This window comes from Eucalyptus grandis, chromosome 5 (assembly GCF_016545825.1).
Source record: "Eucalyptus grandis isolate ANBG69807.140 chromosome 5, ASM1654582v1, whole genome shotgun sequence".
Lineage (NCBI taxonomy): Eukaryota > Viridiplantae > Streptophyta > Magnoliopsida > Myrtales > Myrtaceae > Eucalyptus > Eucalyptus grandis.
In genome coordinates, this window is record NC_052616.1 from 51606036 (window position 1) to 51627973 (window position 21938).

Genomic DNA, 21938 nt, shown 5'->3' on the forward strand with positions numbered 1-21938 from the left:
GCGAAGACAAGCGGCCGACGGGGCGGCAGCTCACACGCACGGCAGAGGGCGGTCTCCTCTTCCTCTGGCCGTTCACTCCTCTGCTGTTCACTCACAATTTCTCTCGCTCAAACCTCTCTTTCTCTCTCAAGTTTCGCTCACTCTCACGAGCACAAGACCACTGGTTTTACTAAAACCAGTTAACGAAAAAGAGATGCATGTTTCGGTGGATGCAAGGGAAATGGACAGCTGGGCTGGACGTGTCTTCAGCATGTCTTCCCTTACATTTTCGCTGGCTACCCAAACACCAGCTACGTGTCATCATTCAGCCATGCTTTAGTCAACTTTTCTTTCATTTAGTTGACTTAATTGTCGACTATTAATGGGTCTTCGGATTATATTGGGTTAGTAAGTTAATGGACGTGCAGTCCCTCCATAACAAAGCCCAAATAAATAAAAACTGATCCTTAAACTTGCACAAATGTGGAGCATTCTCGGTTTATGTCCCATGGTCTTGGTGTTGCAACCAGCCCGACGGTCGTTGAGTCCGACGCCCGACGACCGACGACCATTAACCCGTTGACCGTTGACCGTTGACTTTGACCGTTGACTCGAAAAAAAAAAACAAAAAAAAGGAATTTGTTTCTTTTTCTATTATGTCTGTGTGGGTTAGAGGTAATCCATTTTTTATTCTGCATTTGTTGCATGAATCTTGGAAAATTATGTATTTTCCATTTTGTTTATTGTGGATTATAAGTGATCCATTTATTGGTTCTGCATTTGTTGCAGGAACTATGATGCATTATGCACGGATACCTACAATCCCGAGAACGGACGAAGGAAGAGCTAGACTTAAAAGGCTGATGAAAGAGTTAGCTGATTATCGATGGCTTGATGGTGATTTAGTATCACACATGGTCAAGGTCAATTAGATGATACAGGAAATCATCTGGAATGGTTATCTTATGCCGGATTTTGAGAAGATGCCGGCTTTGATGAACACTCTTCCACCTGAATGGTAAGCAGTGTTAGATCGGCTATGGGAGGTCAACGTGGTCCCAGATTACAAGGGGCTAGTGGAAGCTTTTGTAAGAGAGTACTATAGGATTGAGTTGGCTAAAACTTCAACCCTTAGATTGAGCGCCACATGGCGTAGAGTAAATGCGCCTTGGTGACGACATGAAAGCTCTCCAAAAGTTTTTCCATGGTTGGCAAATGTGCATTCTTTCTCAGATGTTTTGACTGATAGATTAGAAGGGACATTCCCTATTTATTTCTTAGATTAATCATGAGACGTTTTAAGGGTGTAAATATCTCTTTCCATGTTGATATTTTTCTCTGTATATATTGCTTAGTGTAATGTATAGTTGTATTATGTGAAAGCATTGTTATTCTATTGGATGTTAGATATTATCTGTTGCTTTCTGTTATTGTTGATTGCTGTGGGTAGTTAGCTGAGGGTAGTTCATAGAAGTTTTTGTAACTTCATAGAATTTATTTTGCATAAGACAATTATATTAATAATAGTTTTAAGTTAGGATTTTTGGAGGATGATTGGAAACGTAGTGACCTTTTGATTCTGAAACCTTACTTGAAATTATTCATTGATATGATGGGTCTGTGCAAAGTGGATGCATAAATGATAGGCATTAATTATTCGTGCATATATGTCTGATGTGTTCAGATTGATGGATTCAGCAACTAAGAACGCAATTGCTGATGTGAACGGCAACAATTGTGAAATATTGAATATGAAGATTCAATATGTGCTGGAAAAGCAAGAAGCACTAGAAGCTCTTGACCATGTTATGGAAGATCTTGAGAATGCTGTGCGCCACCTTGAGCTGGTAGAAGACCGCTTAACGGCATGTGAGCTGAAAATAGATATTTACAATGCTGGTTCTAGCTCAGAAAGGGCTTTGAGCTCTAAGCGCAAGCGTATTGATTCGTTCAATATGAGGGAATGCAAATGATCAAGTCCTTATTGCAAGAGATCAAAAGTTAACCAACACAAGAGAGGAAAACATCCTCAAACGAAGCAAATGTCAAGAGTGAGGTGTTACAATTGTGACAAGAAGGGTCATTATACTCGCAACTGTTGTGAGCCGAAAAAGGTAAACACCTCTTGTACATTTGAGAACTTTGCTTATGTGTCAAGTTCTGCATTATTGGCTGAATCCAATCCTTAGTGGACTGTAGATTCAGGATCGATAGGCCATGTAGTGAAGGATAGAGAATCATTCGTGGAATTCCGACGATACCAACTGGAACTAAGTGGATCTATGTGGGAAACAACTCCAGAGCTGAAGTTAAAGGGATTGGCACCTGCCAATTGAACATGCATGGTTGACGCAACTTGTTCCTACATGATGTTCTATATGCTCCGGAGATTCGTCGAAATTTTGTGTCTGTTTTGGTGTTGGTTAAGCTTGGTTTATGTGTGAACTTCCATAATAGCGATGTAGATTTGTATTTGGATACAAACTATTGTAGTTGTGGTCACTTTCTGGATGGTTTTAATTGTACTAAATGTTGACTGTGGTGATGTCAATATTTGTTATTCCCTTATTTCACATCTTCTACTTCATATGATAATGATGTGATTATGTGGCATGCTGGACTTGGTCATATTGGCCAACAACGTATAAATAGACTAGCCAAAAATGGCTTGTTGGGCAACATTGAAAAAGTCGATTTGCCCAGATGTGAGCATTACCTAGTAGGGAAAACGACAAGGAAACCATTTGGAAAAGATAAAGAGCTGAATTTCCTCTGCATTTAATCCATTATGATGTCTGTGGTTTAATGAATGTGAGAAGAAGGCATGGGGCTGTTTATTTCATCACTTTTATAGATGATTATACTCGATTCGGATATGTCTATTTGATTTCTCATAAATCTGAAGCATTATGTTGTTTCAAAAGGTTTATGAACTTGGTTGAAAATCAATTAGACAAGACAATAAAAGCATTGAGATCCGATCGAGGTCGAGAATATTTATCTGATGAGTTCAGAAAATTATGTGATGAAAAAGGGAATAGAAAGACAGTTGTCTATTCCATATACTCCTCAACAAAATGGTGTTGCGGAGAGAAGAAACTGAACCCTATTGGAAATGGTTAGGTCCATGATGGCGCATGCTAACTTACATATCACTTTTTGGAGTGATGCGTTGTTAACTGCTGCCTATATACTTAACCGGGTGCCTTCCAAATCAGTTAGTTTCACTCCATATGAGTTATGGATAGGTAGAAAACCGGACTTAAGTTTTCTTAAGCCATGGGGTTGTACTGTCTATACTCATGAGTCCTCTCACAAGTTTGGGAAATTGGGTCCTAAAGGAAAGTAGAGTATTTTAATGAGATACTCCGAACACTCGAAATGGTATGTGTTCATGGGTGAGCAGGAAAATGGGAGTATAACTGAATTTGAATCACGGGATGTCACATTCTTAGAGGATGAATTTCCTAAGAAGGGCGAAATAGGGGAAGATTGTTCCTTATTTGAGACCTCGGATCAGGATAATGATGTTAGTGGAGTTCGTCCAAGTGGGAGTAATATGAGAAGTGATGAATTGAATTCAACTCATTCTCAATTACAACCACATGATGAGATGATATCGTCATTATCTAATCCGAGTGTGAGCATAATGGGGAATGATGTGCTAAGTGTACATTCTCCCATATAGCGAACAAGTCGCCAAAGTATTCCCGGTCGATGTTTTGATATTGAAGGAGAAACTTTTATGGTTGCTCCGCAAGATAAGGATGAGCCAAGAAATATTAATGAGGCTCTAAATTGCCCTAATAAGGAAAAATGGATTTATGCAATGAAAGAGGAAATGGAGTCAATGAAATCAAATCAAGTTTGGGAACTGGTTGATCTTCCAAAAGGACGCAGAGCTATTGGGAACAAGTGGGTTCTCAAAATAAAGCGAAAGGCCGATGGCTCGATAGAAAGGCATAAGGCTCGCCTTGTGGCGAAGGGGTATAATCAACAGGAAGGAATTGATTATGAAGATACGTTTTCTCCTATAGTAAGATTTACCTCGATTCGCATTATTCTGGCAATAGTGGCTAGTATGGATCTTGAGTTACATTAAATGGATGTAAAGACTGCTTTTTTCAATGGAGAATTAGAGGAAGAAATATATATGGAACAACTTGCTGGTTTCATAGTGAAAGGCCAAGAAGAAAAGGTATGTCGACTTTTGAGGTCGATATATGACCTTAAGCAGTCATCAAGACAATGGTATATACGATTTCATAATGCCATAATGGCATATGATTTTACAATGATAGATGAGGATCATTATGTATATATCAAAAGATCCAAGGATCAATTTGTGATCATATCATTATATGTTGATGATATACTAATTGCCGGAAGCAATATGGAGCTTGTCAATACTGTCAAAAGTTGGTTGTCTTCCAATTTTGAATTGAAGGATATGGGATTGTAAACCCATTGACACTCCTATTGCAAAAGGTGAAGGATTGAGCCATAGACTGTGTCCAAGGACTCCACAAGAGAAGGAACAAATGAAACATGTTCCTTATGCTAGTGCTGTTGGGAGCTTGATGTACGTTATGATGTGTACAAGACCTGACATATGTTATGCAGTTGGAATGGTGAGTAGATACCAATTCAATCCAAGTCAAGCACGTTGAAAAGCCGTTAAATGAATACTAATGTATCTAAAGGGGACTGCTGATTATACGTTGAGTTATTATGGAAAGGATCTGCAACTCAAAGGCTATTCTGATGCTGATTGGAGAGGAGATTTAAATGAAAGAAAATCTACCTCTGGATTTGTTTTCTTACTGAATAATGGCACCATATGTTGGAGTAATAAGAAACAAAAGTGTATAGCCTTGTCCACGATGGAAACTGAGTTCGTGGCATTATCAGCAGCAATAAAAGAAGATGTTTGGCTTAAGAGATTATTGGATCATTTAGGTGTTATTTGAAGTGCTGCAAATTCATTGTTGGTTAACTGTGATAGCCAAGCAGCAAAAGCGTACACCAAAGATCCAAAATATCATGGCAAGACCAAACATATAGATATCAAGTATACTTTTGTCAAGGATATGATTGCACGAAAATATGTGAACTTAGAGTACATACTACGCATAGAATGGTAGCAGATTCTATGACAAAGCCAATACCTAGAGATGTGTTTTGTGGCCATATGAAATCTCTATGATTGCGTAGAGTCTGATGTACTGGATTGTAATTTCCCTGAAGCGTTCGCATTTGATGAATTTGTATTTTTCATCATTAATGCCTATGAATCTTTGTTTGATCTTTATGCATCTTAATGCTCAGTGCATTATTTTAAGTTGACAAAGTATGTCGGACAGATATAAGATTAGCCCACTCACACGGGTAATCGCCTCTATTTACTGTGTGATAAATAGAGGTGAGACTATTTTTAAGCTTATTATCTAGGTGATAATCGAGAGCTCAAGCTTAAAATACGTATGTTGCCTTAACTGGGTGTTAAGATGAGGACATAATACTTACTATGTCCAAAAGTAAAATACCCCACATATTTTACTTTATCTGTCTATGATGCCGATGTGAGTTCGATGAATTTTGTGAATGAGTATATACGTGAACTCAAGTTAGACATTGGGTATGTCTGAACTATCATCTGTACGGTATTGAAGGTGTAGACAAACGCTCCATGGGAAATGAGTTATTACCGTAATATGTATTTCATACTACGTATGCATGAGACGACCAATAAGAGTAGCAAAAGTTTGATCTCAACTTTTATGTCGTGTGAGACTCTTGAGGAAAAGAGTTCCTCAATTTTTTAGTCCCCTCATGACTCTTACTTATTCTCAAAATTTCTATTTAGTGTTTGCTATCTTAGGATGTTGCCAATGGTCATGAGTTTGATTCGATCTAATGGGGCATTTCTAGAAAAGCAATCTGAACTGAAATTGAGAGTTTGAAGGGAAGAGGAAGATCAAATTTGGAGAATCACATTGTAGTTTTGTATTCACCGGTTAACTAATTATGACTGTCTTTGTGATAATCATAATTGTGAATACAATATATATATATATATATATATATATATATATATATATATATCATTGTTTGAAAGAGATCAAGAGAGATATAAATGTGATCAATCGATCTAGGGTACTGCATACTAAATCTACTCGGAGTATGATGCCCATTATGAGCTGCTAAATATTTCTAACAGATGTATGACAACGAGCTCTCAAAGTATGGTGGTAGCATGGATTATTCACCGGTATGAATGTTGAAGAGAGGTAAAGAGAATCCTGTTTAGCCCACCATGTGCGAGTGGGAGATGATGATTTTATATGAGATGGGCTTAAGGCCCATCCGCCCATGTTGGGCCCAAAAGCTCGGCCCACGGGAATATGGCCCGTGGATGGGGGGACATATAAAAGGGAGGAGAGAGATAGAGAATGCACCGTTTTGTTGAAAACAGAAAATGTACGTACGTTTTCCTCTCCCTCTCTCCCTCCAAAAAGGAACAGTAAGCAAACGGCGACACTGTCTTCCCTTCAAGGCGTCATCGGATCGAACAAGGGACAAATTCTCTTCCTCTTATCGGCATTGGTGTCTAATCTGTGGCTAACAAGGTACGCTCGAATCCGTGGTGTGCTTTACGATCGGTGATACGTGTTATTCCCGGGCTTCGTCTTCCGCATTGCTTTAGGAGTTCGATTTAGTGTCGAATCCGTTTTTCGGGGATCCGTTATTCCCAACAGATGCAAAAGCATGCGAAGTGAAGTTTTGGCGGGGGCAATAAAGGAGGATACAATACCAATAGCAGAGAAGCATACTAGGTTTTTAGAGCATGTCGCACCATGTCTGGCGGTGGGTCCTTCCATAACTTGTAGATCCCTTGTAGAAGGCGTTCTTTCCTTGTCATGAAATCATCACGCTGATTTGCTTCTCGGACCATGTTTTCCGTCCTTTGTCGTGGGAAAGCTCCTGAGGGAGAGTACTGCATCAAAGAACAACGGTCTTCAATCGACATCATGGCATGAATCGTACAGGAGCTTGGGACCCATGTTGGAGTTTACTTTCTGGTGTTTCATACTTCAAAAACGAGGGAGCGAATGATTGTGGCACTTGGCAGCCTCACCGATACGCATAATTTCGATCTCTCCTAGGTAAGAGACGTAGGAGAGAGATGTTCTGTACGCTCTTGAAGATCAACTGTAGAAGGCGTTCTAGAAATCATCACACTGATTTGCTTCTCGGACCATGTTTTCCGTCCTTCGTAGTGGGAAAGCTCCTGAGGAGAGTACTGCATTAAAGAACAATGGTCTTCAATCGACATCATGGCATGAATCGTACAGGAGCTTGGGACCCATGTTGGAGTTTACTTTCTGGTGTTTCATGCTTCAAAAACGAGGGAGCGATGGCTGTAGCACTTGGCAGCCTCACCGACACGCATGATTTCGATCTCTCTTAGGTAAGAGACGTAGGGGAGAGATTACCGTACACGTGAAAAACATTCCATTTCGCTGGGTCCCGCGCGTTGCCTTCTGCTGGAAAACCAGTCTGCTCACACTATTCGGTAACGCTTGTACTCGTGTTGAAACCAGCCCTTCGCTGAATCATGATGGACGACGATGGCCCTCTGCACGTTCGGTCTATTAAAAAACATGAAGAAAAAGAAGAGAGAGGTTTCAACTTTCGATTCAATGCACTTTTTCAGCGTTGATCCCATTTCCAAAAAGTCGTCAACCTTGTGTGTAAACTGCAACACCTGACTATGAACTGCCACACCTTAGACGGGTCGCCATTAAAACTGCCTCTCTCACCCTGACAAATTTCCACTTGAGTTCTTGATTCTCCCTCTCTCCGGAGCGATGCTTGGGGCATTTGTCAATGGTGGAATGCCCTTCACCGGCAAAAACAGAGCAAGTTTCTTCCTTTTCTCCTTGTTTTTTGTGTCGTTGTCTCTGCTTTCGTATTCTCATGCAGCCAATTCGATCTCGCGCGGGCAGTCTGTCAGAGACGGCAAGACTCTGATTTCTTCTTCTGGGAAATTCGAACTGGGGTTCTTTAGCCCTGCGAATTCATCTCTTAGATATGTTGGTATTTGGTACCACAAGATTAGTGTTAAAACCGTCGTCTGGGTTGCAAACAGGGAGAGCCCAGTTTCTGGTGAATCTGGAGTTTTCACAGTTTCAAGTGATGGAAATTTGATGGTTTTAGACGGGAATAATCGCACAGTTTGGTCAAGTGGCAGTAATTCCTCCGCTGTGGCCACCAACTTAACAGCTGTTCTGAAGGATTCTGGAAATCTTGTTCTTTTGGCCGGAACAGATGCCGACTCTGCTAGTGCTGATGGTGATATCAGCAATTCCTATTGGCAAAGCTTCAAACACCCGACAGACACGTACTTGCCTGGCATGAGAGTGAGGTGGAACTCTGTGGCTGGAGAGAACCGTGCCTTCATGTCATGGAAGTCATCAAATGACCCTTCCCCTGGGAACTATTCTATGGGCGTCGATTCCCAGATTCCACCACAGATAGTGATCTGGGGCCAGTCAGGCCGGGAATGGAGGAGCGGGCATTGGAATCGGCCGTTTTTCACCGGCGTGCCAAATATGACTAGCGATATTCGATATGGGTTCAGTCTCACGCCCATTGAGGCGGATGGAAGCATGTATTTTACGTACACACCGTCGAATGGATCCAAACTCTTGATGTTCCGTATACTTTGGAATGGGACGGAGGAGCAATTAGGCTGGGATGAGACTAGTAATGAGTGGACTGTGCTGCAATCGCAGCCTGCTAAGGAATGTGACCTCTATAATAGGTGTGGAGATTTTGCAATATGTAATGAAATGGACTATCCCAAATGTAGTTGCATGAAAGGGTTCAGTCCAAAGTCACCAGATCAATGGAACAGCGGTAACTGGTCCGCAGGTTGTGCTCGGAAGACCCAATTGCAGTGTCGGGACAACAGCAGCTTTACAGCAGGAGATGGTGGTGGGATGGATGGCTTTTTGGAATTGCATGGCGTGAAGTTACCGGATTTTGCAGAGAATGTTTCAGCCTCAAACAGGGATGAGTGTGAGGTAAAGTGTCGGGAAAATTGTTCGTGCAACGCTTATGCTTTTGGAAGACGAATCGGGTGCATGCTGTGGAGCGAGAATTTGATAGATGTACAGCATTTTGCCCAGTGCGGAATGACCGTCCAAATTCGTCTCGCCAAGACTGAATTAGGTATGGTCTGTTTTGGGTATTTCCCTTTGCAATGTTGAAACTTGATTTATCTTTTCTACTGTAATGTTTCCTATTCCTTGTGATCTTCTTTTTAATGATGAAGGCCAACACTGATTGTGTGACGGAGAAAAGAAATCTCTGAGATTCTTACGTATAAAATTAGCTTCGTGAAGGTCAGGGGTCATGCTGACCAAAAAAGAAAGGGTCAGGGATCTCAACAAATAGTGCAAGTGAATAACATGAATCTAGCCTTGTGCAGTATTAGAAAGGAATGAAAATAATCACTGTCAGCAGAGATCACCATGAGATGTTTCCAGTCTCAAATAATAACTCCAGCTTAACTAGGTATTTTCAAGCTTATATGGAGGTGAAGTATCTGAACATTAATGTATAAAAAGGTTCTCCTATCAGCATATCATGATCCGTTCTATGGCTTAACCGAGATCTGTTTTGTCTGACCCGCCTGCAACAAGAAGTCGTGTATCATAAGATAGACAAAACATCTATTGTCACAGAGTTTATATGTGCTAATGACTTTGGCTATTCCGTAGAATACTTGAATACTTACCAACTAATGATGAGCCATCTAACTTAATTTCTTTCTCTTCTCCATGAATAGAAACGAAGAGCAAAATATCGAACCTGTTCAAAATAATTACTTTCTTGGTTGGAGCGTTAGTTCTCGGTGTACTGGTATATTTGTTATGGAGGTTCAAGGACAATTTGAAAGGTGAGATTTTCTTCTGGGGTGAATGATTTGTTGGTCCTTATTTTCTTATTTACATGTTAGTAAACTTTAAATGCAGGATTCTCGATTTTCAATTGGAAAAACAAGAGACTTCCCCTGTCTGATGATCTTGTTAGGAACGACGAGCTATCCGCTGAATTATCCGGACCAGATGGTCTTGCTAGAGATGCCAAGCAAGTAGGGGGAACTGACATACCGGTGTTCAAATTCAGTTCCATCGAAGCTGCGACGAACTTCTTTTCTGAAGAAAACAAGCTCGGACTAGGAGGATTTGGTCCTGTATACAAGGTAAAGCTAAATGATCACTAGTCGTAGACTTTGAGATATCATAGAGGCACACTTAATTGTCTACCCTCTGATCTGCAGGGAAACCTTTTTGGAGGACAAGAAATAGCCGTTAAGAGGCTTTCAAGGAAGTCAAGCCAGGGGATCGAGGAATTTAAGAATGAGGTTATGTTAATTGCGAAGTTACAACACAGAAATCTTGTGAGACTATTTGGGTTCTGCATTAAGGGGGAAGATAAGATGCTTATTTATGAGTACATGCCCAACAGGAGCTTGGATCGTTTTATTTTCGGTAAGCTGAGGCAAACATTTGAATTTATTCTTTTTCATTCCATGAAAGAATTGTCATGAAATTTCTTCAGATGTTGTTTCTTCACTTTTCAAAATTTAATGCAGATCCAGTGAAGCGAATGCAATTGAATTGGAAGACACGTTTTGAGATTATTGAAGGGATAGCACGAGGCCTCCTCTATCTCCATCGTGACTCTAGACTAAGGATTATCCACCGTGACCTGAAAGCCAGTAACATTTTATTGGATGAAGAAATGAACCCGAAAATATCAGACTTTGGCATGGCGAGAATTTTTGGTACAAATGAGAACGAAGCGAGTACCAATCGAGTGGTTGGCACATAGTACGTTGGATTCCTAGTGAGAAAATTAAAGTGCATATTTGACTCCAAATGTCTGATTGGTGTGGAGTGGACTGACTCATCTACCAATTTAATTGCAGTGGTTACATGTCTCCAGAGTACGCGATGGAAGGTCTATTTTCAGTCAAATCCGATGTCTACAGCTTCGGAATATTATTGCTGGAGATCATTACTAGCAAGAAAAACTTTGGCTTTCGCACACTAGAACATTCTAGTCTCATCGTCTATGTGAGTTCATCCTTCTCTATATTTGAGCTACTAGGCACCAAAACTCTCATATTAGGAGATGTTTACATCTGCTCCCAATGTTTAGTTTAAAACTGCCTTTGATTAGGGTGGTCTCAGTCTGATTTCCACTTGTCCATCGTGTGTTGCTTAGAAACTACCAGTCATTAAAAAGCATAGTGCTATCAACAGATGTTGTTGCGCATTAAAACAATATATATTTGAATTCGCTGTTCGTCTGTTTACATCTACGTCAAACTGTTTGTCACATGCGTGCATGACGATTTCAGGCTTGGCACCATTTGAAAGAAGGGAAGGGGATGGAGCTTATTGATCCCTGTATCAGGGACACGTGCTCTACGGATGAGGTTTTGCGATGCATACAAGTTGGACTGCTGTGCGTGCAGGACTCCGCCCCAAATAGACCGACCATGCCTTCCGTTATGCTGCTATTAAAAAGCGAAACAGTGGATCTTCCCTTCCCGAAACTACCCAGGTCAACCTCGATCACGGGCTCCACGGGTACATGTTCTTTGTTTGAAAGCCAAGAAATTGAGTCATTGAATGGCGTAACAATTAGCTCCGTGGTTGGTAGATAAGGCCAATGTGATTCATTAAAGTTGTCTCTTCCCTTGTGTGGATGTACTTTTGTTTAAAGGACGCACGTGAAATAGAAAAATCATAACTCGATTCCTTGGTTTTGATATGGAAAGTGTCTTGATTGCTCTTTATTCTGTAGTATCACATTCAATTTTACTTAGACAGGCATTTCAAGTAAAAGTTATCGCTCTGTGTCCTGGGGTTCAAGTTGCGGAAACATCCTTTTGCAGGTTCTGTAACTGAAGTGTGATTTCATCTTTTGGGACCAACAAATTGCCTTGTCTGTCTAGTCAATGTGATTATATACATGTATTGTATTTTACATGTGAAGCTTGTTTTGCACGGGAGAGTGTTAATGGATCGGCTTGATCTATAAGCTGAGGGCTTGTTTTGAATTTTTGGAACCAAAGTCAAATATGTACCTGCACATGCGGTTCCTGAGCAAGAGTACAATGCTCTCATCATTGATAAACGTTAAATTTAACATAAGGAAGAATAGCGAAAATTTTAATACCATCCTCACTGGCACTGTGCATGGCTCGAGCATGACCGCCATGGCCACAAGCTCACGATTCAGTGCAAAGCTCGAGCCCGAGCCCCATGGCCATAAGGGGTGTGCATGGTCCGGGTGGGCGGTTCCCGACCTAGAACCGGGAATCGCCCGCTAGTTGCATGGATCCACCCGGGAACCGAACCGCTAGTCCGGTCCGGTTCCCAGGTGGATCCATAGGAACTGGTCCAACCTCCATGCCTTCCCCTTTTTGCCTTCAACCGGTTGTGACCTCCCTTCGCTTCCGTCTTGGCCACCACCACCACCTTGGCCACCGCCTCCGTCGTCTCCCACTCCTCCTTCGAGACCGACAATGAGGAGGACAACGAGGACGATGAACCATTCTTAGACCTAGAGTTCGCCCATCCCCAAGGAGGAGGATGATGGGGAGAAGCCTGAGGAGGGGGAGGAGGAAAAGGGGAGGTAGAAGCTAGAGCCTATATAGATACTTTTGCTAAGTTCGAATTTTTAAAATATTAAAAATTAATATATTATTATAATATAACCGGTCCGATCCGAATGGGCAGGTGGGCGGATCCACCCATGGAACCGAGAACTGGATTGGTATCCACCGGTTCCCATAAATTGGAACTGGGAATCGGACCAGTTTCCTTAAGAACCATCGGTTTCGGGTGGTTCCGGTTTCCAGGCGGTCCGGGCAGATCTCGGTTCTTTTGCACACCCCTAATGGTCATGCGCTTTCTGTAATACTAAAGAGTAGGCCCACAAGTAGAAAAGAAAAGAAGAGAAATGAGGAGGGGGAGGAGGTGGTGGAGAGAGAGATCGAGAGCCTTCGGGAGAGAGGAAGGAAAATAATAAGAGAGAGAAAAGAAAAGAGAAGGAAACAAAAGAATAGAAAGATTGAAAAGTCAAAGAAGAGAGGGGGGGGAGGGTGGCGTCGGCCATTAGGAGACAGAGAGCGTGCGGGGAAGAAATGAAGGAGGAGGAGAAAGAAGAAGAAGGAGGAGGAAAAGAAGAAAAATATTGTCATGGGAGCTTCGCCAAGCCACCTCAATTATGTAATGCAATGCCCGGTAAGAGCTCATGCCCATGTTCATTCAATCGAAGTAGTTCCGGACTTAGGGCTTAAAATTCGGTATTATTGAAAGTTTATGTGGCAAAGTTCAATTTTTGAGTCGTTGAGCTATGTTTTTATATAGAGATGTCAGTATATGGTGTTGTAAAGTTGTAGGATTTTATGGATTTTGATTTGAGCTTACAATTTGCTCAAAACAAAATTTTGAAGTTTCCCGTGCATGATGAACAGTGCATGTCCAGTAGCTTTGAGGCCCTATTTTGTTGGTTTCCGACTTGATTTTGCAACCGTCAAGTTAGGGTCCTTGTAGTATATTGAAATAGCTTTCTATTGATTGTAAGAACGTTTGAAAGGGGGCTCGCTGGAAAAAGTTATGGCGTGACAAAGCTCTGTGCTCAAGCTTCGCATTGCATATGACTTAAATTATCGCTTTAGATATGTGATTTATTAGTGCGTAGATGTTATTTTATCGACGTATAAGTATAGTTTAGTTGAATCGTTAGTTGAGATTAAGTTTTACTTGGTTTTAATGATATTTCTCTCTTATATGATAGGAATGCAAGTTCACTAATTCAAGTGAACTTGTTGTTTGGTTTGAGGCTTATCTAGATGAGTAGTGCTATCTCTTTTAAGAATTTGTAAATTCATGTTTTCAAAAATGATAAAAATTTGATATGTTATGAGATATGGATAGGCATGTTTTTTTAACATAAAATTTGGATCGAGCATTTGTTACGTCTTGATAGTTGTGAATTTTGTAAGAATTTGTTGGTGAAAAAATATGTTTTGTTTAAGAAACAAAGTTGAGAAATATTATATATTTTGGGTTTGCAAAACTTTTTACGAAAAGCTCTTGATTTTGAGATGGTTTAAGGAATATTATAGAGATATCAATTTGTAAAATGCTTTATGACACGCATTTGATTTGATTTACTTTGTAAGATCGGTTTATGAGATGAGCCTTGAAATGGTTTGAGAATGTTTTATGAAAAGTCTTCATGGCAGATGGGGTGAGTTGCGAAAGCTTTTGATAATATACAAAATGATTTCTGGATTTGGCTTTGTGGATTGTGGAGGATGTTGTGTAACATCCTAATTTTCGAGTTTGATTTCAATGATATCAAATGGGCTTTTCATCGACGCGCTTATGGCCTTATTCTTTGAGATTGCCCCTCACGAGATAACTAGCCTATCGGGTGAAACCATTAAAGGATTTTAATGCAATAAACTTGAGAATTTGACTAAGAATCGACTGCTCGACCGTGTTGATCTGCAAGGGTCATTACAACATTGTCAGAAATCGATGAAAGACCAGAGATAGGTCGATTCGATTGAGATATGTAATCAAAGTGTGGGTGATTCCACCTGATTGCAAAATACGCGTCGATTGGCACTAGACCAATTTTTCTATCGTTTTGGTACCCGGTGCCCGTAATTGATACATCGAGATTTTCAAGACAATCGAGAGTTGCCAATGTGTCGAAGATGTACAATGTGACTCGAGATGAATCGATCACGGGTCAATTACACCAAAAATTCCTAAAAGTTACTCGGTAGATTATGTCATGCTAAAAGTGCGCTAGATTGAAATTAACCGCAAACTGGAACTCGATTTCAGAAATCAAAAGTTCTGTCATGTCACGATCTATTTTAGGAATGTCGACTCATCCTTTAAAGATTTTTCAGAGATTTCGGGATTTTTGCGGAAAATCAGTTCGGACGTTGCGGAAAATTAACAGAAATTCATCTGGACTGAATTTAAGCAAGTTTGGACTTTCAAGCCAAGCCTGTGAGTGTCGGGGATTTATAGAAAATTGTTCGAGATTTTTCTTCATCGAGATTGGATCTCAATTTGGAAAATTGAGTGAAGAAATTGAAGATAAAAAGAAAAATGGAAATTCGGAGCATGAGTTGGGGCTGTGTTTTTGGCATCCATTTGTGCTAATTTTGGCTTCAATTCATCCTAGAAAGTATTAGGGACAAGAAGATATTTGTGTGGGCTGTGGGGGAGACCAAACATTTAATATTTGGCTAAGGGTTTAAGACTTTTGCTTCCCTCTTAGCTAGCTTCTCCCTTGTACCCATCCATTTCCCCTCCCCACGTGAGCAAAATTGGCACACCTCTTCTACCTTCATCGTTCGTTGCTCTCTTCATTTCTCTACATTCACCGAAACCCCACTCAAGTCAGCATCTCAGTCTTCTCTTGCCACGAAATTCGAAGTTCCACGCGGTTTCAAAACCCCAGCGAAGCCCACGAAGCCTCAAATTGAAGCCACGTGGTCAATCCCTCTTCCCCCCACCGAAATCTCTCCTTGTCTATGTCTCTCACTGCCACGCGAATTCAGCTACCAACGAAGCCTCCATCAACAACCAACAACCTAAGCTCTCCTCTCCTTAGTTGACCACCAAGTGCAGCAACCGAAGTCACATCCACGTCTCCACTACTCCATCTTTGGCCAGGAAACCCCACCGTCATTCCTCTATCCTTCGCCCGCAAGTTCGTCCATCATTTAACCGAGATTTGGCCCAGCAGTCTTCAATCCATGAACTGTCGTCCCAGTCAACCGCCAGCTTCAACGTGTCACGCCCGATCGTCGAGCGCATGCCCATCCCTTTCTAGTCGATAAAAAATTGCGACTTTCAGGACTAGTTGCCGACCCTTTTTCTTTATTGCACATGCGGAAGCGGATTATAAATCCCCTGACAGTAATCATCTCGGGATAGAAAGTAGAACAATAATTTCACAAACAAATATGCCTTTATAAACATATGTTGAGTCACGTACAAGAGTCTATGGTTAAAAGACTACAAAAGACTGTTCTCCAAAAGAAGCGGTCCTATCCGACCTATACTTCAGATCACCTCCTCTCTGCTCTAGGTTCTCCACTCGATGACTCTGAAATGGTTATTCAATTACCAGTGAGACAATATCTTAGCAAGTCCATGCTCTAAACTTTGACTAGGAGGGAAAGACACTAAGAAGCGTCTTAAACACACAATCACACAATTAAGGAGACTTACTTCGTCTCGGTTCCACCCTGTTGGTCAGTACAATTTATATCATAGACAACATACGAGCATAAGCAACAAATAAGCTCCAATAACTGAAACGCCACACTCAATTAATCATGCGTTCTTAGTTTTGATCTCGGCATATAGCACGGCCTACTCTCTGTTCGGCGGTCTTTTGGCATTGCCAGGCTTCGTCTCACCCCATTGAGCACGGCATGTCTCTTTTAGATGGCTTTCCCGAAGGAACATAGGGCACAGAATCTACTGCAACCGGTTTCCCGTTGTTCATGGGGTATCCCAAATAGGGATAACGTCCAGCTTAGCAGCTTGGGACGATTTCTCTTAATCATCACACGATCACTCAAATATGGCCCAGGGCATCGTGCATTGCACTTAAATGCTTCAATTAAAAGGGTGAACCTGGCCTTTTTCTTCGTATTAGAAATATGCATGAAAATAATCATGTGTGGGTACACGGTCAACTCGATCAAGAAAAATTGACATTCTTCCTTTTTTAAAATCCCACTATTTTATATAGTATATAAAACCATTTTCGGTATTAAAATCTGACACACGGAATTTTCTAAATAAATATTGAAAATTCACAATTTTTGGAATTAAATACCAAAAATCCAATCATCACTCAATTTGCATAATTTAACACTCAATTGCAGAATTTAACCACACCATTGCAATCAGCACGAAATTCCGATCACCGACTATCGCGACCTAATTTCCGGAAAAATAATTAATAATTAATTAATTTCGAAAATTAATTAATTAATTCAATATAATTTCTAAAAATACTAACCTAGGTCAAAATTATTAAATTAAATATCAATACGGATCCGGAAAATTCCCGAACCCTTCTAGATAAATAGCACAATTTAATTAGGCCTTAGCTAAACCATGCTAACCACCTAACATGCTCAATTAAATAATTAAACCATTAAGTTAATCTAACTAACCATCTAATTCCTAATTAAATAAATCTAAACACCCCTTAGCATCAATAACCTACTAAGAAGAGTTTAGAGTATAAACTCACTGGTAAATTGCGGAAACTGGTTCATCGCGATGACGGCGCGACGGCGGCGTCGGCAGACTTGGGTCGGGCCTAAAACAGGTCCAACAAATCTCAGCCCAACTGAGATTTGTTTTCAACTTGGGCTGCGCTTCACTTGATTCGTGGGCTGAATATCAAAGACTGAATTCTGCTGGGCTGATTTCTTGTGGGCCTAACTTGCGTGAAGGTTGGGCTGAACCAACTTGCTGGAGCGAATGGGCTGAAGAGCAGCTGATTTCACGCGGCTGCTGGGCCTGTTGATGTGGCTGAACTTCGCTGGGCCGTAGACACGCACGATGGGAGTCGCTTGCTGGCGTCGAGCGATGGAAGACCGAGGAAGCGCTGGCCAAATTGCTGGGTTGCTCGAGCGGTTTGGGGACGCCTGGCAGCCGAAGATGGAGAGATCGATGTGCGGCGTTGATGGCCGCGTGGCTTTGGGGTCAACAAATTGCGTCTGGGGAAGACTGGAGCTGGGCCACGAACTGCTGGGGAAGAAGACCACGTGGCCGTGTGGGGCGGAGAAACGGCAGACGATCGAGGGGCTGCTTCGTTGATCTTTGCTGGGGAATTAATGGGCAAGTGGCAGCTTCAATCTTCGAAGGAAAGTATGGAAGAACGGCAGAGGCAGCTCGCAAGTGGATTGAAGGGTGCACGGCAGCAAAAGAAAAATGGGAAGTCTTCAACGGGGTTTTGGGTTGACTTGAAGGGGGAAACAATTGGTGGTTGAATCGTGGCTTTGCGGATTGAAGAGGCTGAAGGAGACGCACGTTGGTGGACTTCGTGGCAGCGGCTTCCGTTGGGCTGTCGGTGGGTTTCTTTGGCCGGGAGAAAGAGTGAGTGGAAGAGAGAAACAGAAAATGAAGGAGGAAATGAAATGCAAAAGTGGCGAAGGAGATCGGCATGCGAAGGAAACGGAGGAGGGGGAGAGTGCGAAGGAAGCCTCAAAGAAGATAAGGAAGCAAAAGTCAAATATCCTTATCCTTTAATCAAAGTTTGGTCCCCCAAAAGCATGAAATCTTATCCCAATGTCTCTTAATACTTTCTTGTGGATAATCTTCCCAAATAATTCAATTTTGAAGCCAAAAATACAGCCCCCTTCAAAGCTCCGAAATTTATCAATTTTAAACTTCAACTCTTCACCAGATTCCTCAAATTTGATATCCCATTTCATTGAAAAAAAATCCCATATAATTTTCTGTAAATCCCCGACACTCACATGCTCAGTTTATAAGTCCCAATTTCCATCGATTTAGCCCATCTGAATTTTCGCTAATTTTCTGCGGCGTCCGAAATGGTTTTCCATTAAAATCTCGAAATCTCCGAAAAATATTCGGAGGATGAGCCGACGTTCCTAAAATAGCTCGTGATACCGTAGAACTTTTAATTTTTGAAATCGGGTTCAAATTCGCGGTTATTTTCAATTCGGAGCTGTCGACACCCGAAATTTTCGTCGACATTTTAATCATCCATTGTTTGCAAAAATATAAAAAAAAAAAATCGCCAAAAAAAATGAGAGAAAAAGAAAAAGAAAACAAAAAGAAGAAAAGAAAACAAAAAGGAAAAAATGAAATGAAATGAAAAGGAAAAAAAAAACTTAGAAATAAGGAAAACGAAAAAAGAAAAAGGAGAGAAAAAGAAAAATAAAAGAAAGAAAAAGAAAAGAATAGAAAAGGGGATGGGGTTTTTTTTTTCTCTGGCTGGTTCTCTCTCGCGGGCTCGGGGGACTCTCCGTGAACTCTCTCTCTTTCTCTCTCTGGGGCTCTCTCTCTCTGGTGATTGATTCTCGCTCTCTCCCGCACTCGCTCGAAGAAAAGAAAACTCACGGGTGCTCTCGCCGGCAGGGGATTGGGGCTCGCTGGATTTTCTCTCCCTCTCTTTGTAACTGCTCGATGGAGCTTCCATGGAAGATCTCGAAACCCTAGCCTTGAGGAATCTCGGTAGAGATCCGCCATTCCTCGGGGGGCAGGGGGGAAGTCTCGGCCTTGCGCGCCTTCCACCAGAGGAAGCTTCCGCCCTTGTTTCCAGCGTTTCTCCATCGAGTGAGTTGAAGGTTAGGGTTTTCTCTCATTAGCGAGGATTGGAGATCGAAGGCCGGCGGTGTGGGATTGCGAGGATCGGGTTCTTACTCGGGGATCAGAGACGAGTTCTTTATGTTTTCTCTCCCTTGGAAGTTCGGTCGGCAAATTTCTCTCTCTCGCTCAGAGGTGCAGGGAGCTCAGATCTGAAGCTGACCAGCGGTGACAGCAGTTCCCGATCTGTGGCTTGATTCGGCTCTCCACTGAATTCGACGCCCAACCCCTGTTCGCTCAGCTCTCAGTCCTTTGGTGCAGAGGCTCACCAGTGATCTCCCTCTCTAGGGTGGCTGGATCGACGACAGTTGCGGCGACGACAACGCTTAACCGAGTTTCTCTCTGGATCGGCTCACCGGATCGATGAGCTCTCTTTCTATCACTCTCGATCCGTTAGGGTTTCGATTCCTGTTTCAATCCGTTCGGGTCGTGGATTCTGAATCCTCTCTCTCTCTTGATTTTTCGTGAGCTCCAATCGGAGGTGAGGGTTTTCCTCCATTGGCGAGCGATTGAAGATCAAGCGCCGGCGGTTAGAGATCGTGAAGACCTGATTTTTTCTCGGAGATCGAACGCTTGCTTGCTCGATCGGTGTTTCTCTCTGGATCGGATTCACTGGATCAGGTTCTCTCTCTATTCCTCTCTCTTATTTGCTCTGTCTCGCGCAAGTTCTGTCGCTCTCTCTTAGATCGTTCTCTTTGGCTCGATCATGATCTGTATATGGAAAACCGCTAGGTTTTGTGTCTAGTGTTGAAGTAGATCAGGATTTCTGTTGTAGAACAGAACTAGTTGTGATTGGATTTCATGGTCAAAATACAAGAGTAATGTTGCTGCAAATGATAGCCGTGTGATTTTAAGTTGTTAATTCTCCCTTTGCGTTTTGGTCATTAAGCTGAGATGCCTGCCATATGTTTGTGATTTTAAGTTGCTAATTTTCCGCGGCGTCCGAAACGGTTTTCCGTAAAAATCTCGAAATCTCCGAAAAATATTCGGAGGATGAGCCGACGTTCCTAAAATAGCTCGTGACACCGTAGAACTTTTAATTTTATGAAATCGGGTTCAAATTCGCGGTTATTTTCAATTCGGCGCGCTTTTAGCGTGACCTAATCTACCGGGTAACTTTTAGGAATTTTTGGTGCAATTGACCCGTAATCGATTTATCTCAAGTCACAATGTACATCTCCGATACATTGGCGACTCTCGATTGTCGTGAAAATCTCGAGATTTCAATTACGGACACCGGGTACCAAAACGATAGAAAAGTCGGTCTAATACCGACCGATAAGTATTTTGCAATCAGGTGGAATCACCCACACTCTGATCACATATCTTGGTCGAATCGACCTATTTCCGGTCTCTGATCGATTTTGACAGTGCCGTAATGATCTCGGTAGATGGACACGGTCAAGTAGTCGATTCCTAATCGAATTCTCAAGTCTATTGCACTTAGATTTCTTAATGGCTTCCTCAGATAGTCTAGTTATCTTGCGAGTGGCCAACTCAGAGAATAGCACTATAGACGCGTCGATGAAAAGCCCGATTTATTTAATCAAAAACAAATCAGAAAATTCAGGCTATCACACAACGACTGCTTCGCTAGTTTGGTTTCTCCTAGCAATGATCGAAATTTCGGTCTCCACCGAAGGCCCATTAGCCCATGCAAACCAGCAGCCTGCAACGGCCCAATCTCCAACGTCTTCAACGTCCATAGCCCAGCAAAGCCTAGTGGAATCAACGAAGCCCACAGTTCAGCCCACACATAATTCTAGCCTAATCTTAGCCCATTTCGCAATTGTTTCAGCAGGCCTAGCCCAACTTGGGTCTAGCCCAAAATCAAGAATAAACCTTAGCTTGGGCTAAGATTTATTTGGCCGGTTCTAGGCCCGGTCCGAGCTTCGTCGATGTGTCGCAAACTCAAGTTTCGACCGCCGTCACGCCGTCGTCGCAATGAATCGGTTTCCGCAATAAACCGGTGAGTTTATTTATTAAACTCTTCTTAGTAGGTTAATGACGTCTAAGGGGTGTTTAGATTTATTTAATTAGGAATTAGGTGGTTAGTTAGATTAATTTAGTGATTTAATTATGCAATTATGCATGTTAGGTAGTTAGATTAGATTAAGTGAGGCCTAGATAAATTGTGTGATTTATCTAGAAGGGTTCGGGAATTTTTCGGGTTCGTATTGGTATTTAATTGAGTGATTTTGGCCTAGGTTGGCATTTTAGCATTTAAATTTTTTATTTAATTTATTTTAGAAATTATTTAATTATTAATCATTTTCCGGAAATTAGTCTCGGATAGCCAGTGATCGGAATTTCATGCTGATTGCAATGGTATGGTTAATTTCTACAATTGAGTGTTAGTTTGTGCAAATTGAGTGCTGATTGGAATTTTGAATATTTAATTCCAAAAATTGTGAATTTCATTATTTATTCAAAAAATCCCGAGTGTTAGGTAAACACCGAAAATTGTTTTATATACTA

The 21938-nt window shown here is 41.6% G+C and overlaps 1 protein-coding gene and 1 long non-coding RNA gene across 2 annotated transcripts; one reads left to right on the plus strand and one right to left on the minus strand.

Moving 5' to 3' along the window:
- Positions 1–7505: 7505 nt before the first annotated feature.
- Positions 7506–11934, plus strand: LOC104445498 (G-type lectin S-receptor-like serine/threonine-protein kinase B120). Its single transcript, XM_010059404.3, has 7 exons — positions 7506–9216; positions 9836–9946; positions 10023–10252; positions 10331–10541; positions 10646–10883; positions 10982–11129; positions 11417–11934. Exons 1-7 carry the CDS (start codon positions 7851–7853, stop codon positions 11723–11725), a joined length of 2613 nt encoding a protein of 870 aa, XP_010057706.3. The 5' UTR covers positions 7506–7850; the 3' UTR covers positions 11726–11934.
- Positions 11935–16052: 4118 nt separating this feature from the next.
- LOC108959356 lies at positions 16053–18343 on the minus strand. Its single transcript, XR_001986861.2, has 2 exons — positions 17374–18343; positions 16053–16209 (listed from the first exon to the last, which is right to left on the minus strand). It is a non-coding gene; the product is annotated as an uncharacterized LOC108959356 (long non-coding RNA).
- Between the last annotated feature and the right edge of the window lie 3595 nt (positions 18344–21938).